At 38.9% G+C, this 18,346-nt stretch overlaps 1 protein-coding gene across 1 annotated transcript in view; it reads left to right on the plus strand.

Annotated features, from left to right (window-relative positions):
- LOC124276972 (tricarboxylate transport protein, mitochondrial-like) overlaps positions 1–18,346 on the plus strand; it is a 44,960-nt gene that overhangs the window by 12,891 nt on the left and 13,723 nt on the right. Inside the window, exon 2 of the mRNA XM_046712626.1 lies at positions 17,431–17,641. Coding sequence (XP_046568582.1) covers positions 17,431–17,641 — 211 coding nt within the window. The remainder of the gene's footprint in view (positions 1–17,430; positions 17,642–18,346) is intronic.

Raw genomic sequence — 18,346 nt, forward strand, 5'->3', positions numbered from 1 at the left:
CTTATTAGCATTCACTCTCATTAACACTGGAAGAACGAAATCTCCCAGGGTAGCTAGTTATTTAAGTAATATTCTAGACTGATGTCTAGCCTGTGCAACCTAATTAACTAATCAAGTACAGCATGCTTGAAAATTTGTCTGCTAAGGCAGTGCTTTCCTCACAAGTCTTGGATTTGCTAATGCTGTAATCTTGAATCAATTATCTGTTGCTGTCTTGTCTATCTGTAAATAGCAGTTTATGGCTTGCCGTTAAATGGTATTGAAATGATCCTATTTAAGTTCTGATGCTATTCTTGACAAGTGGGTTAACTTGAGTGATCCACACCAATAGTATTCCAATGGCATACCAATGACTCGATTACATTTACGTTTTTTTATAGATTATAGGGTTAAGTCTGGTATTACCATAGCTGAGTGATATGCCCTCGCTTAACCAACTTTGGCTCTTACAAAAGCTGGCTCAACTAGGGTTAAAATTCATGAGATGATTCCAAGAAAATAAAAGCTTTAATTATTTCTTCTGCACTAAATTGCCAGGAACAGCCTTGGAAAAACATCTTGTTTCCATCGATCCAGCCATTTTGAAGCTGTGCTTAAACATGCAGAATTGACCACAGAAGCAATTATAGCTGATTATTGATACAGGAGAATCAATAAATCCATGGAGACACACTAGTGCCTGGCTTTCTGAAAATAGGTACAAGGTTCTTGATTCTTGTTGGCCTTGTACATGCTCGTTCTCTCGTGTTCTTCGCTCCGTCTTCGTCGTGAGGTGATCGATGCCTCTCTCCTTCATTGATCTCAGGATGAATGAACTCTTTTGTACAGGAGTCCCTTTTATTGGAGTGTTTAGCACTTGAACACAATGTTGTGAATAGTTAGCTGGGAGAGGCAGTTAATGTGTCATGGTACTCAGTTAAGTTACAGCTTTGTTAATCGAATCTAATATTTAACCTGTGTTAGTTTGTACAATCTTGGTTTGTCAGTGTTTGTTTATTCATGGTGTTTGTTCATTCATGGTGTTTGTTCATTTCTAGTTTCTCAATGTTCATCTCCTTTGTTTATTCAGACTTTGTCCATGATGGTCGGTTTACCCAGACCTAAACCTTCTTGTCGCTATTTTTTCTTGTGATTATTTTACCTATGCTTTCAATTATAATAAAACAGTAACCTCTTTTGTAGGGGTGAAACGTTACGCTCTTACCTCTGTGTTTTACGTATTGCAGTACAAGGCCTTTCGTTCGGTCCGCTTCGGTTCTGTATATGAGAAATTACTTCTGTCGAGCAAAGAAATGCATAGATTTTTTTACAAAATGATAATTAATAAAATGACGGTACGAAAACCGAAAATACCAAATTTTTGGATTGCAATACGGTATACCGAACCGAAGGCAAAATCCCGCGGTTCTGCTAATACCACAGTATACCGTTTCACCCCTACTCTTTTTGATATATTTCGTTTCTATTTCAGTACACAATAATGGTTATTTTCCCATTCACCCATGAAGGTCCGGGTTAGAATGAACTTTCAGTAACCCATGCTTGTCGTAAAAGGCGACTAATGGGATCGGGTGGTCAGGCTCGCTGGCTTGGTTGACACATGCTTGGTTGATTGGATCCAATCAACATAAACATGATCAAGTTGTATCCCAATTGCACAGATCAATGCTCATGCTGTTGATCACTGGATTGTGTGGTCCAGACTGGATTATTTACAGGCCGCCACCATATAGCTGGAATATTGGTGAGTGCGGCGTAAAACTAAACTCACTCACTATTTTCCCATTCAATGTGTCGAGCATCTTGGGATCAGAAAGAGTTCATTTACTTTGGTATTTAAATTCAGTAATATGTTTAGTTTGTTTTAATCCGCACACAGCAATAATGTACTTGTGACGGCGATCTGTTAATAATTGTGTTAATCAATCCAATGATTGATGTGATGAGTAATTAGAATACATTAACATGCTTGAACGAAGTCAGTCTGAGCCTAGCAACCTGATCCCATTTGTTGTTTCTTCTCATCTGGTTAAAGGGGGCGGTGGGGTAGCCTAGTGGTTAAAGCGTTCGCTTGTCACACCGAAGACCTGGGTTTGATTCCCCACATGGGTACAATGTGTGAAACACATTTCTGGTGTTCCCTACCGTGATATTGCTGGAATATTGCTAAAAGCGGCGTAAAACCAAACTCACTCACTTACTTTGTTAACCAGGGATCAACTACATAAGCTTATATAGCAATCTTCGTCAAGATCATATTTGTATAGTAAAATAAACAGGTGTTTGAGGTGGTGGTAAAAAATTAAACGTTTGACATGTTTTGATGTTTTTGGGGACTGTACAACCATGAAAGAATGACTGCTGTAAAAGATGTTCCTTCCACTCGGCCTGAAATCATGCAGCATATTGATCAGATATTGATTTCCCTATGGTTGGCTGCTTCACGTCAGGTTAACTAAACTTCCTTATTGAGTTTTATGGAAAGCTGTCTCCGAAATATTGACTTAGTTTTCCTAGGATTCTGCATATTGAACACTGTAACTAAAGAATTCCGTTGGTTAAGAGTATCTCATAATCTTGACCATACAGATCAGGTGTGATGGAATTTTGCTGGGAAATGTCACAAGAATTTCTTAAACAATGGGGTGGGGGTGGGTGGGTGGGTGGGTGAGGTAGCCTAGTGGTTCAAGCGTTGGCTTGTCACGCTGAAGACCCGGGTTCGATTCCCCACATGGGTACAATGTGTGAAGCCCATTTCTGGTGTCCCCAGCCCAGATGTTGCTGGAATATTGCTAAAAGCGGCGTAAAACCTCACTCACTCACTCACTCACTCACTCACTCACTCACTTACTCACTCACTCACTCACTAAAACAATGGAATATGCCTTTAAAAACTCTTGTGTGAGTGAGTGAGTAGAAGTTATTGGGGGCACACATTGGAGCTTGATGCTAAATATGGTAAATACAGTACACTTAAGGTTTAGGCGAGGCATTCAAATATAACATTTATGTATTTGGGGACTGTTGCCTGTAATGGGTCAAAAACTATTGATTTTGATATTCTAAACTGGTAACCAGAAGATTCGAACCTTGGAAACTTGTTTTTGACAATACAATCTATAACATACTTATCCTCTGTTATTTCCCTCGAAACAAATCAGGTCCAGTTCATTTCATTTTATGTAATACTGATGAAGAATAAATGTGATATTACTTTCATCACAGCCTGGATTCAAGTCAACCTGATGACCCACTTCTTTGACTGAGATTTCTGTTTATGAATGTGCACATGTAACTTTAAGGAGTTCACTGGACCTGAACAAGTTACAGTTCACATAGATAAGCTTAGGCTGTGACAGCAAAACCAATTTGAATTGCTCAGTTGATCATACGGTTGGCAGACATAGCTTTTGGGGAAGTGTTTATTTTCTACTTTGTCTATTCAGTATTCAGTAATTTTGTGAAAAAATACCACCAGATAGTGTTTTAGTATTTGTTTCCCCATGACATTTCAGTCTGCTGAAAAAAGAGAATCAATGCATGTACCATTACAAACTGGTCAGTGTATTATCAATCATGAATTTCATAATGTTCGGGTGTTCAGCTAGGGTGAGTGAGCGAGTTTAGTTTTACGCCGCTTTTAGCAGTATCCCAGCAATATTACGGCGTGGGACACCAGGAGTGTACTTCACACATTGTACCCATGTGGGGAATCAAACCCAGGTCTTCAGCATGACAAGCTAAGCTTTAACCACCAGGCTACCCCACCGCCCACAGCAAGGGTGAAACAAACATGACAGAAACATCTTTCATTGTCGTATGAAGGACACTCACTCAAAGTCAGTTTTCAAGAACTGATACTCTCTGAAGCATGTGGCCCAGTTTGATGAAGTGGAATACCGTTCTAGAAGTGAAGTCCCCCTCTACCCAAAGCATCAAAACCTTGCCTGAGAATTAATGTGTTCCTTAAAGACCTCATTAGACCACAGAAAGTGGACATCGATTCTTTCTCCCCAAGGAGGCCAATCAGACTCTTTGTTCGTCTAGGACTATATATCGAGTGGTCCAATCAAGCAATTAAACACCTACAGCTTTGCGAGATTAACTTTGTTAATGAATAGCTTCAGTCTGGCTGTAGTAAATACAGTGAAGCCCCGTTAGTCCGGACTCCGATAATCCGGATGTCTCGCCTCCCGGGCGATTTCAGCTTGTTACCAATCTATGCCTATATAATTTGCCTCGATAATCCGGAAATTCGGTTTCCGGAACCGGACGGTAAGTAGCTGTCACCAATCAGTAAAATAAACAGTAAATTGCTTCACAGTCCGGACGCTGGAAGTCGTGTTCACGAACCGTAACAACACCTCCCGGCGATATTTACTTAATTAACTGGCCAACTGGGTTGTTGTTTTAATTAGACATAAAAAGCTCCCCGACTGAAGATACTGTACATTTACGCGTGGATGACAAGTTAGCTGTTTTCTGATTGGTTAATGTACTTTTGACAGACAGATCCGGTCACGTGGACTGGAAAAGTGATTTTGTTTTGACTGACAATGCTGCAAGTCACAAGTGTCCTTCGCTAACTTTATGCGAAATGTGACCAAATACCACGTTCTCATATTCAACCGATGGATGCAGGAATAATTCGGACATTCAAGGCATACTACAATAGATCGCTTGTTAGACATTACCTCACCTGTGCTGAGAAAGGACGTGATCAGACACGTCGGATCAACAAGTGGATGTCACTCGGTAAAATTATTGATGTGATGAATTAAGCTTTACATTAAATGCTTATTTGTTTTATCCAGATTCGTGTCGTTTTTGTAATTCTTAGGGAAGCAACTTGGGTCTTGATTCAGTAGTCCGGACTATTCGCAATCCGGACGAATTTACTGAGAAACGCAACCGTCCGGATTAACGAGGCTTCACTGTACATGGTCCTTCTGCAAGACTTGGTGCTGATTAGGGAATCGGTGGAATCGGTCGATACACTGAAGATTAATTTATACATTCATGGACTATTAAATCTGAAGAAACTTTTGGTTCACCCATTCAATGGTTTTAATTGCAAGTGATATAGTATATAATGAGCTTTGTTAGAAGTTGACTTAATTGATAGTCCATGTCTTTACCTTCTCATTAGAGACTGCCTCCGTGGTGTAGTGGTTAGAGCGTCTTCCCAGAGAGCAGAAGGTTGCGGGTTCGATCCCCGACCACGTCATACCAAAAGATGTTAAAATATGGTAGTTGTTGGTCCCTGTCTGGCGCTCGGCATTAATGGGTACAACAAGGACTGGTCGGCTCGGAGTCAGTATAATGTGTCTGAGTAGGGTATTCATGCTTCACTGCGGCATGGTATCTCAGTGGGCTAGCACTAGAAAAACAGCTTTAGTCTTAGCTAGTACAAGCAGCCGCACATACACATACAAATGCATGCACATCGTCATATGAGCGAAATATTCTCAAGCACGACGTAAAACCCAATTTCACGTCACCTCACCTCACCTCACCTTCTCATTAGAAATTAGGGATGATTTAATCTGGCCAAACATTAATTCTGTATGGTTTATATTCCTTCAAGTATCAATGGATGTGGAAATGAGGCTACAGATGCAAGCTGACTCTTGCTAATGCCAGTGTGTATGTCTAGTGAATGATGTGTTTAAATGTTTATGTTATCTTGTAATATGTGAAAAATGATTCTTGGAATGGCTTATTGGAACTGAAATCCAACAAAATAAATTCTGTCCGAGAAGCAATATGCATCATTGAAAGGACTAGGAGTGAATTTATAGTTATATTTCATTACTTTCCTGCTGTTTGATTAAAAAAACACCCTTCTTGCTGGTTATCTCCCTATTGACTGACACCCAGTTGACAGACAGTTGATTGACAGACACTGAAGTAGAAGGTTAATTAGGGTAACACCTACGGGTATAATGGAACAGTCCACTGTCTTGTGAGTAGACTAGGGTGAGCCTGAAACAGGTTCATTACTGAGAAGTTTGATTGTGTGTAAATAGGACTTTGTTGTGATTAAATGATAAATGATTTCTCTTCTCAATATTGCTTTTACTATCAATTACTATCGAATATGAAAATAGGTTTGTCACTGAGGATTGATTGTGTCTATTGATTGAAACATATTTGATTCATTCAAGAAAAGGATAGGGCACAAGTTATCGAACTTAGAAAACCCCTCTCACAAGAGAGAGCGCGCTACCTGAAGCCGTGCAACTAAGCGATTTTGCATATTTCTGAAGCTCTGTGATTTTTAAACATTGCTTATAAGGAACAACCTATATTTTTCAAGCTTTGTGATTTTTATACTTAGCCTACAAGAAACTGTCTGAAGCAGTACATACCAGATTTTGCGTTTTACTGAGGCATAGGTTATGACAATTCCTGCTGTTACAGTATAATTGTACTGTCTGACGGGGGATTCTGGTCCTCCGCAGCAAATACCAGTTGTAAGTCTAAGGCACCTGATTGGTGGTCTGATCTGGTGAGCATAATAGTAATCTCAGTGAGTGAGGATTGTCTAACTAAATCATCTCCAGGCCACCAACAAATAGCTGGAGTATTGTTTATGGAATGACTGAGTGAGTGAGTTAATATTTATCATCACATTGGCAATATTTGAACCATATCGTGACGAGAACAATTAATTATTATATTATAGATCAATACAATTAGAAATTAAAAGTCTGTTGTTAAAGAACAGTAAAAGTAATAGTATTATTGCGGACCACCTCTGTGGTATAGTGGTTAAGCGTCCGCCCGGAGAGCGGAAGGTTGCAGGTTCGATCCCCGACCGCGTCATACCAAAAGACGTTAAAATAGGGTATTTGTTGGTCCCTGCCTGGTGCTCGGCATTAATAGGTACAAGGACTGGTCGGCTCGGAGTCAGTGTAATGTGTCTGAGTGGGGTATTCATGCTTCACTGCGGCATGGTATCTCAGTGGGCTAGTACAAGCAGCCGCACATACACATACACATGCATGCATGTCGTCATATAAGCGAAATATTCTCAAGCACAACGTAAAACCCAATTTCACCTCACTAGTATTATTGCTTTTGGAAGAGCAGATTTAAACAACAAGTGTACATATATTATCTTACTAATCCACACCTGGGTCTAAACCAGATTAACCTCTAAGTACCACACGAGGCTGGTTCAGACATATTCAAGTACAACTATACCTCACTGACATACTTTTTCTCCGTATCATGTAGCTTACATACTTGAGCTAATGGCAGGTCTTGGATTTACCGGTGTGTACAGTAATATTTGCATACCGTACATAATTACAAGCTAGTTCAACATCTCTACTTGACACTGATATGTTCAGAAAAATCATTTGATTTTCTTTTGTTTAAGCATAGCGTTTATACAGTATCCTTATAAACCTTTGAGATCAAAAGCTAATTTCATTTATTCATAGTTTCTGAAAATATGTACATTAACTTTAACAAATTGTTCTCTTGTGAACATGATACATAGCTGGTTGAAGTAGTTGACATGACAGTGCATGACATAAGGTAGCTTAATTATCTGTGTCATGAGCTATGACTATGATATGTAGCCTGGAGAAATATAAGAATTAAATGTTCTTTATCGACTAATTTAAGATGTCCCCTCCTTTTTGGTTAGGTGAAAACACTGGCCAGCTAAACCTGTGATTGACAAAAAAACATTTATCTAGCTTTCCCAGCAGGCTAGTGCTGTTGACAACATATTTCACCAACTCTGGGACATGTGAGAGAAGTTAATCTGAACTGGGGAATGTCAGGTACATGACAAATTTTAAGATACAAATTGTCCAAAATGTCAGTCCATCTGAAAGACCAAATTCAAAGTGTATACTTGGTTTTCTTTGTTGTTTAATGCCACATTCAGCAATATTCCAGCTATATGGAGGCAGTCTGTAAATAATCGAGTCTGGACCAGACAATCCAGTGATCAACAGCATGAGCATTGATCTATGTAATTGGGATACAACTTGACCATGTTTATGATGATTGGATCCAAAAAGCTTAATCTCTGGTATTCTGCTTTGATATTGCTAAAAGCAGTGTCAGCCTGTACAGGGCCGGTGGGGTAGCCTAATGGTTAAAGCGTTGTCTCGTCACACGCCGAAGACCCGGGTTGGAATCCCCACATGGGTACAATGTGTGAAGCCCATTTCTGGTGTCCCCCGCCGTGATGTTGCTGGAATATTGCTAAAAGCGGCGTAAAACCAAACTCAGTCAGTCAGTCAGTCAGTCAGTCAGTCAGCCTATACTGACTCACTGACTTGCTTATCAAGTGGGGAAATGACAGGGATTTACAGCCAACATGAAGGACACATGTTCGGGACGTGCTGAATCCTGGTACAGCGAGCCTAGTCAACACATGTAGGATGACACTGCTCCTCCTCTACATCCTACATCCTTACAAACGTAATATCAATCTGTTAGGGGATGTCTGATACAAGTTGTATGTAATTTGTGATGTAATTAAAGATGGGATTTTGAGGAAATCCTTTGGATGATTTTAGTTCCAGTTTTGAATAATAAGAATTAACCATCATGGGTACAAGTTCTGGAGATGAAGAGTTAGTGTATGTTTTTGAAAACGTTTTTAAAAGTAATGTTGAAATATGTTTTTTGCATCAGTCAAAGGCTGTAGGGTGTTTTCAAATATTTCCAACATCACCAAGAAGCAAGAACGTCCAGGAGCTGCAGGCGTGACCTGGCTGGTCATGTAGCCAGTACTTTTTTGAGGCAGTGGGGTTACTAACCTAGTGGTTAAAGTGTCCGCTCGTCACGCTGAAAACCCTCGTTTGATTCCCCACGTGGGTACAATGTGTTAAATTCATTTCTGGTGTCCCCACCATGATATTGCTGGAATATCGCTAAAAGTGGCGTAAAGCCATACTCACTCACTCACTCACTAGTACTTTTCGGCTGGTCATGTAGCTAAGTACTTTTCAATGACAAATTGCTGACTGTGTCCTGAATTGTCTCAAGTTTACAGCTTTGCTGATTTTGACCAAAATGTGAATTGTTGCTAGTATTGTTCAAAACAGTGCAAGAATCATCTGGAATGACAAATTATCAAACTTGTTGTGTTTGTCATTAATCAACAAGAAGTGTCTTGATTGATAGACATGCTGCCATTGTGCAATGGAATTCGATACCTGGAATTCATTTTACACTTTAGTTCATGGTATGTGACAATGAAATAGCTGGTTCCCCTCCATTGAGCAATCTGGATATTTGAGTATTGTTGATAGAATATATTAATAAAACATAACAATTTTTTATTAAATTTCTTTCTTGGAAAAAAAATAAATATATATATATATATCCAGGATATCGCTAATTGTTCAGATTTAAACAAGTTAGATATTAATTCTATTGCTTTTGACCTGGCTCATAAGCTCTCTGCCTTCAATGTCATTATGTTCTCATCATTACTGTTTGGATCAATAGTTTGTGTAACTGCGGAAACCAATTAGAAGATTCCAATTTTGTCAGAGTCAGGCAAGTCACCTTTGGTTTCCACTGAAAAAATGATTGATCATCAAGTGGTTGATGTTTTAATCATGGGGGACCATATTATATCTGTTGTTGAAGGGGTGGGCTAAAAGGAATGAGGGGGGTCAGCAGACACCTGGTCGTTAGGGGTGGATTGTGTGGGGGTGGGTGGGGAAGCATGGACTTGTTCCTGATGATGGTAGTATATTGGTAGAGATTGACAGTACATGTGTTTGTGGGTTATTTTACTTGAATTTGTTATTTATCAAAGTGAGATATGCAAAATAGAACATATCCAGACCAGGCTGGCTAATAGACAATGTTCGTATATATTTCATATATTTCAGGTCAAGGTTATTTCCTCATCTTTCGATAAAAATATGCTTTTCCAATCGCAGACAGGCTGTGTTTTTGATGAGATATTATGTATAATGTGTTTCTGCGCCTGTCTGTGCATTACATATACAATAATATGACAAACCTTTGATAAATTTCATTCTCAGAACAAGCTACTTCAAGATGCTTCTAAAAGTCTTATGAAAAATAAAATTGCCCAGATATTTCATGAGACTCAATTTGGTTCACGTCAACAGAACCCTCAGAACTATGTTCTCCAGGGAAGTCAGTACTGCTCAAATTCTATATATGTGGAATTTGTAATGCCTGAGTGTATGAGAGAACAATGTTGGTATGAAAGTAAATATTTTCTACATAATTTTAGTTCAATATTTCGAAAACACATAAAAGATTGATGTTATTTAATTCCCTAATAATTCCCTTATAAGACGATTATAGGCTCCTTCAAGTAATCTTTGTTGGTTTAAGGGATGTATCCACCATCTCCGTGTTCTGTTCTCTTCCTCATGCACAGAAACTGCCAGAGATGCTAGCATTTTTCCTCCAACGCATGCATAAAAAAATGTGGACGTAGTGTAAATCCAGCGTTAATAAAAGTCATTCAGAGGTATATAATCACGTTACATACCTCTGATTTTCCAACACAGTATTTCTTTTAAATCTAAAAACGCGGTTATAAGAGAATGGATATAAACTTAACTGTGTTGGAAAATCAGAGATATATCGAAATTATAATAGCTCCAACCCAGTATGTTTATTTCCTTATTTGACCATACTGTGGTCACTTGTCATTTTCGTGACAAATAAACACTGTCAACATAGTCGAAACATGTCATAATAATATATTTTGTTATCATTTGACTGAATATAACGAATAAAACTTCAACAGATGACGTGTTTTGATAATCAGGATCATATTCGTATTCCTGACCCCGTATTTGTGGTATATTGTATTCGCTCTATGGTGTATTGTTGCCGCCCTAATAATTTTCATTAGAAAAATACTTTGTGAGTTCATCATTCTGTTCCTGCTCACAAAGTGAAAAACAGCTTTGTCTTTTTGAATTTCAGTCACTTTACAATTATTTTCATAGTAATTTGTATGGAAAGGGGAATTATAATTGAATATATAATGAATCATTTGTGAAGATTTTAATTATCATGATTCTGCACTAATGCCTGTTGAGTGTATTCCTTCTTGTACAAGTAATCATATGCTCCACTGAAGTTTCAAAACATCTTCTAAATTATGCTGAAAATGGGGTTTAGATAGAGTACAGCCTCACTATGAGATCTTGATGGGGTTTAGATAGAGTACAGCCTCACTATGAGATCTTGATGGGGTTTAGATAGAGTACAGCCTCAATATGAGATCTTGATGGGGTTTAGATAGAGTACAGCCTCACTATGAGATCTTGATGGGGTTTAGATAGAGTACAGCCTCAATATGAGATCTTGATGGGGTTTAGATAGAGTACAGCCTCACTATGAGATCTTGATGGGGTTTAGATAGAGTACAGCCTCAATATGAGATCTTGATGGGGTTTAGATAGAGTACAGCCTCAATATGAGATCTTGATCAGAAATTGTGATTTTGTCATCTACATCCTGCAGCAGACATGTCCGAGAACTAAAAACAGTAAAAAATGGACAAATATATTGCTTGAAGTCTTTAATATTCAACTCAAGATGACATGGTCCAATAGATATAGTCCGAATCCACTAACTATGGGTTTTTCTTTGCTTAGTGTTGAGGTGAAAGAATGTAAATCAAGTTGCTAGACACCTAAATATACCCTCCAGATTCAGTGACTTTGCTACATCTGGTTATTGTTGAAGAAAGTTAGACACATGCCCCTCGTATAATTAGAACCATTAAATTAATACACTTAGTGTTCAACCACTGTGTCAAGTAAAATATTAACATTACATCTTTGTTGATGTTAAGGTAAAGTACTCAGTTGAGAATTTACTGAAGTGTAACAGGACATTGAATGTGAGATAGTTATTTAAAGAAAGGGAAGAGTGCATACCCAAGAAAGAAATGTAATATTTGGATGTAGTTGCTTAAGTTGTCCTTGTAACCTAACAGTGCATGGTGACCTTTAACCGGGGGGAATATTGTCTGAAAGTGACTTTGTGAAGAGCCAGTGAATGAACAACCAGGACACAGCCCATAAACCAATATTATTGGCCAGATTTCTCACAGTCAGAGAATAAACAACAATAAACATCAGATTCCATCAAGCTCAACTCGTAATCCAGTCAGAGGAAGTTGTCTTCATCTGCATGTCCTCCTCCGTGGAGATCTTCATGGGATCTTCTAATTGACATTGCCATATTTCGAATCTGAAACCAGAGATGATTTTCCCACCCTCTCAGTCATCATCACTAAGATCCCGGACGTCTCCAAGGCTAATTCTATTTTCCGCTAAACCCGCACAAATTGGTACGTTTTCTTGCTACACTCTGTCAAAATCAATGCCGGCGTAGACCCTGGAATCAATATAGTGCCTGTAGCCTGAAGTAGAGATCTGTGGTAAAGGGGTTTTATGGTGGCAAAACCCCTCAATAATTCACAAGTCTTGTTAGAGGTAAAGTGTTGCAAACATCCCCTGTGTCTCTTCCACATTGTTGGCTGTAAAGGATATATTGTCTGCTAATCAGGGTGCTGAATGTAACAGCTAGTCAGGGTGCTGAACATAACAGCTATATTGCTGTTAAGGAAATTGATATCCTTGTACATTTAATGTGGAGGCACATCAAATGTTTGGACAAGGATTATGAATGAATATGCTTGTGAAGGGACCATATCCAAAGTTGTGGTTCATGCAATTTGGTTAAATCTGTGTTTGTTAAATTTTCCCAAAAGAAAAGATCAATAAATTAATTCATTTAGTCTTCTGGTTCAAAATTCATTTTTGTGTTCCAATCGCAAGTGATCAGACATAAAGTTTGTTGTTAGGTGGTCTTGTAAAGTAAGCATGGTAAAAGTAAATGAGTATGTTATTGTGACTGTCCTGTTTGAGGTGTGTGAATATTATACTGCTGTACTGACAACATTGTATGTCATAGGTGAAACTATAGAGGGAGAAAGAGGTGAGGTGGGAGGGAGAGAGGCGTTACAACTAAAAATGTAACATCACTAAAGCGTGTTGGATACAAAAAATGAAAAGTGAAAAATGACACAGCTTTAATTTTTTATTTTTCCTTTAATTTTAATAGAAGCTTGATCATTGGATACAGTGTGATTAAATTTTTCACTTATTGGGAGCTATGAAAGAACATTTGCATAAAATTGGGGGGATCGGCTAAGTATGATACATCCCTAATAGATCAGCTTCTTCCCCTTATAAGGGGCGGTGGGGTAGCCTAGTGGTTAAAGCGTTCGCTCGTCACGCCGAAGACCCGGGTTCGATTCCCCACATGGGTACAATATGTGAAGCCCATTTCTGGTGTTTCCCACCGTGATATTGCTGGAATATTGCTAAAAGCGGCGTAAAGCTAAACTCACTCACTCACTCCTCCCCTTATAAGACCAGACCCTCATTTCCTTCACATGTATTTTATTACTCTATGATCTTCCCACATGATAAGCATCTAACACTGTTGGAATGCACAACTGATATGAGTGGTGAAGTTTGATAGGCAGGTGAGGTTTTTTTGTCGATGGTAGCGATGAGTAATGAAATATTCAAAGCATGCTGAGCGGGAAAGTAGCACATTAGGATCACAGCACGACCGACATTTTATGTGTCTGGCATCATTGATCAATCTTTGGTTATTATCAACCAGGGAGCTTTTTATTTGAAATCAGTTATAAATTTGATCAATTTTGATTCCTGCCTTGGCTGCCATATTTGTTTGTTAGTGTTGGATTCTTTTCAGTTTTACTTGTTCGAGATGCGTGTGTGGGTGACACGAGTAGAGTTGCTTATTTTATCCATAATGAGACACATGCGAGTGTCACTGTAATTAGGAGTGAAATGGTACACTCTTACCATGGTACAGTACGAATTGCGGTACAAGGCCGTCGGTTTGGTCCGTTTCGGTTTGGTATATGAGATATGATCATATAATGCAGAAAAATGATAACAACAGCCAAACCTAGATTGATTTTGACAAAATGATTTGATTTCTAGACGTTTTAGAAAAGGTTTAAAAAGGTTAATAAAATGATGGTACAAAAAACCGAAAATACTGAATTTTTGGATTGCATTATGGTATACGGAACCGAAGGCAAAATACCACGGTTCTACTAATACCATAGTATATCATTTCACCCCTAACTGTTATAAAACATCATGATACTTATATCCCATCTTTTATTCACTTACCACCCAACCCGTGAAGATCCAGGTTAGAATTGATCTTCAGTAACCCATGCTTGTCGTAAGAGGTGACTAACGGGATCAGGTGGTCAGGTTCACTGACTTGGTTGACACATATCATCAGTTCCCAATTGCTTAGATCGATGCTCATGTTGTTGATCACTGGATTGTCTGGTTCAGACTCAATTATTTTCAGACTGCCACCATATAGCTGGAATATTGCTGAGCGTAGCATAAAACTAAACTCACTCACTCACTTACCACCCTCTTATCCACTTCTTATCCATTTGCCAACATGTCATGAACTTGATCGCTTCTATGGCCTAATGGATAATGCGTCTGCCTGGAGAGTGGCTGGTCAGTGGTTCGATCCCTTGGTCATACGAGGAGGCGTTAAATGATCGCACTTAATGATGCCTGGTGCTCATTGTAGAGGGGGCAAAACAAGGACTGGTGAGCTCAGTCGGTGTACTAGCTCACAGTGTGTGAGTTAGGTATTCATGTTGAATTGCAGCACGGTATCTTGCTATAAAACTGGTGGAAGTGCAGACCGAAATGAGCAGTCACACACACATTACTGCAATAGTGGGTTAGCCTAGTGGTTACAGTGTTTGCCCTACCACACCAAACATCCAGATTCCATTCCCTTCATCGGTTCAATGCGTGAAGGCCATTTTTTGAGTCCCCCTCTTTTAAAAAGGTGGAATATTGCTAAAAGTGGTGTAAAACCATACTCTCATTCACTCCCACTCAACCACTTGACCAGCCACCTACTCACCAAGGGGGTGATGGGGTAGCCCAGTGGTTAAAGCGTTTGTTCGTCACGCTGAAGACCCGGGTTCGATTCCCCACATGGGTACAATGTGTGAAGCCCATTTCTGGTGTCCCCTGTCGTGATATTGCTGGAGTATTGCTAAAAGCGATGTAAAACCTAACTCACTCACTCACTACTCACCAAGTCCTTCACATACTCACTCACTCATTCATTTACTCACCCACTCTTCCCATCTACTCCACAACTCCAAACAGAAAGAATGATGATACTTTTCTATGGATATACAACTGCTTTACTCTGTGAAAGGCGATGTTTCGACATAGATTTTCATGTCGTTGTCAAGCCCTTCAAGTAACTTTAAACAGAAACATCAGTTATGGCATACAAGAGATGCTGAGTTGATACTATCAGTGACTTGAAGTTGAACAGACCTGTCACCTAACTAGTCAGTAATTATCCCGAGATTACGTTTGCCTCAGTAATATTAATAGGTTTGTTGTGAGACACCTTGCATGACAGATACCAGTTAGCGGAGACGACAGGTTAGTTCAGATGTCAGGTCAATATATCCTCAGATGATTGTCTTGGCTTCAGGATCAATGAAGGTATATAAAAAGTTTTAGACAGTTTCCTTGGCAACTGGCTGTAGGTTAATATCTTTAACCACAATTCTGCCATATTGACATTGTTGTGTGGTTTGTGTGATTTAGCATGATGTTGAAACATTGTAACATAGAATATGCTTGGAACTCAGTACCACCTACAGAGACAGGGGGTGGAAATAACTTTAAAATTGCAGTGTGTAACTGATAAGTTTTACTATACGGGCGTTTTTGGACAACATTATAACATTAGAAAGTCAACTGGACACGGTACAGCATGATATACAAACCTGCTTGCCCGACAAAAAACACTGGACTCTGACGTCGGGAATGGAATTTTCCACCCTGAGAGATATCCGTGGATTCGAATTCCGGGAATTTCATAAGGCCAAGGGTCATTATTGTGAATCGTCTAAATCCGAGAGATGCTAAACCCCCGGGTAGTTTTCAGAGTGTTTCTCAAAACTTCATTCTCACCCCTGCACCTAGATCTGTGGTTAATCACGTGATATATCGTTCAATGACAATAGCAATAAGTGTTACACTGCAAGTTGATAATGTCCACATTTCTACCGGTCTATGCACACATTATTTGCATGTTTTACATGTCTGATTAAAGATAGGGCTACAGTCAACTTCAGGGTATGCATTATCAGAAAGGGTAAAACAGTTCCCAGTCTGAAATTTTCTACCCAACTCTTGAGACCTTCAGTGGGTATCAGGTACCTTGGCAGTAAATGTTTACTCTTCCTAACAATACATACATATATATCATACAATTATATTACATAGCCTATACATGGATGGAATGTATTACATAACATTTCCATTCATATTTTTAATACACTTTTGAAGATGTTTCGCTAAATGATCAAAGGCGCTGACAGTACTTTATCAGGCGATAAAGTACACTTTTTGAATTACGTCACAATGTATTGACGTCACTATACCATTCTCGTTTGCCTTCTCATCATCGAACATACTTTTGGCCTGAACTATTATGTATGTTACAACAACGTTAAAGCACTTGGACGCAGGTGTCCTCATAATTCAACTATAATTATATAGGCCAAAAGGCCTTTTATAACACTATACATGGGGTAGAGGGAACTGTATTTCTTAAATATATATATATAATTTGACAGATGAAATGGGTTCAATTAATTGTAGATATCATATTGTTGACTGATGTCTACTGTCCAAGTCTGTCAGTCTAAATGGAATATAGCACTTTCTGTCTTTTAGATTGTTTGTCTTTGTGTGATCAGTGCTGCAATTTTAGGTGGATGAAAACCTTCAAGCCAACTCTCAGTTGTTGCCATTGGTTGACAAACAAATAACAAATACATGACTCATAATTACAATATTACAGTTTGAACCTGATCTTGTTCTGTCTTTTAGGTGTGTTCACATGGTTTCATATCGGCAGTTTTCGATGGATACTATAACTCTCTCTAGCAAACTCTCAGTTGTTGCCATTAGTTGAAAAATACTATCATGATACAGAGGCGGATACAGCATTTTGAGAAAGGCGGGTGCACAGTTCATTTTTACCCGTTTTCACAAGAATTTCAATCGTCATTTGATAAACTTTCAAGATAAAAGTGGGGGTGCACACCCCTGCACCCCACCTCTGGATCCACCTATGTGATATATCGGCACTGTGGCATTAATCCCATGTAATTAATTCAGTGACAGACAAATAATATTCTTGATTTTGATTACTTATATTTCACAATGATTAATAATAGAAATACTGCTTTTCCCAATCTGCATTGTCTGAGTTCTCTGTTTCCATGGTTACTGAAAATTGACGGAATCCTGTTTTCTATTGCAGGTGGCATCACTGGAGGACTTGAGATCTGCATTACATTCCCCACAGAGTATGTGAAAACCCAGCTTCAGCTGGACGAAAGGACTGGTGCTGTGAAACGTTACAAGGGACCAATAGATTGTGTGAAAGTGACAGTGAAAGAACATGGAGTCCGTGGCTTGTACAGAGGACTCAGTGTCCTCTTGTATGGCTCCATTCCCAAATCTGCTGTCAGGTTAGTTCAGTTATCTCCCTTGTGGAGGGAGTTTTCTCCCTTTGTTGGTGGAAATAAGGGGAGATAATTCTGCCAAGCCTGTTTGTGTTGATTTCTTGGATATTCAAAGAGGATTTCTGTGGATAAAATATTCATTTCATTCAGAATGGAGGAGTTTGTGTGAATGGTTTGTATTAAAGGTTGGGATACTTATCAGGTGTACTGCAGACCAAATGGATTGAGTTACGTGGTAGAATGCATGCTATTGTATGCTAGTGGCATGGTATGATGCTCTTAATGTCAATCACTGAAATTCTGGTCTGGACTTCATTATGTCGTGGCTGAGGTCATACATCAACACAAAATGACTGTTAGAAAGTGGTCAGATTTAACTTAATTTTTGTACATTTTGTGTTTTGGCCCCCCCTTTTGTGCTTCGAATCCACACTCTCTGGCACCTAATCTTCGCATGTCATGTGGAATATAACCGAACAAAGTGTTAAACAACAAACATTCAAACACAATAATTTCAGTTTTCTGAAAACATGGTTGATATTCTTTCTTAACAAGGAAACAAGAAAGTAAGGTCTCATTTAGCATCTTTTACCTCTACAAAATTCACTTCAAAAGATTACCCACGAAATAGTAATTATCTTTGCCTCCCTGCCTTTTCTGCCTTGAAGGGAAATAAAGGAATTGAATTAGTCATGCACACAAGCATAAATC

Source organism: Haliotis rubra, unplaced genomic scaffold, assembly GCF_003918875.1.
Source record: "Haliotis rubra isolate DU_JTF1 unplaced genomic scaffold, ASM391887v1 Scf1054, whole genome shotgun sequence".
NCBI classification, from domain to species: Eukaryota; Metazoa; Mollusca; class Gastropoda; order Lepetellida; family Haliotidae; genus Haliotis; species Haliotis rubra.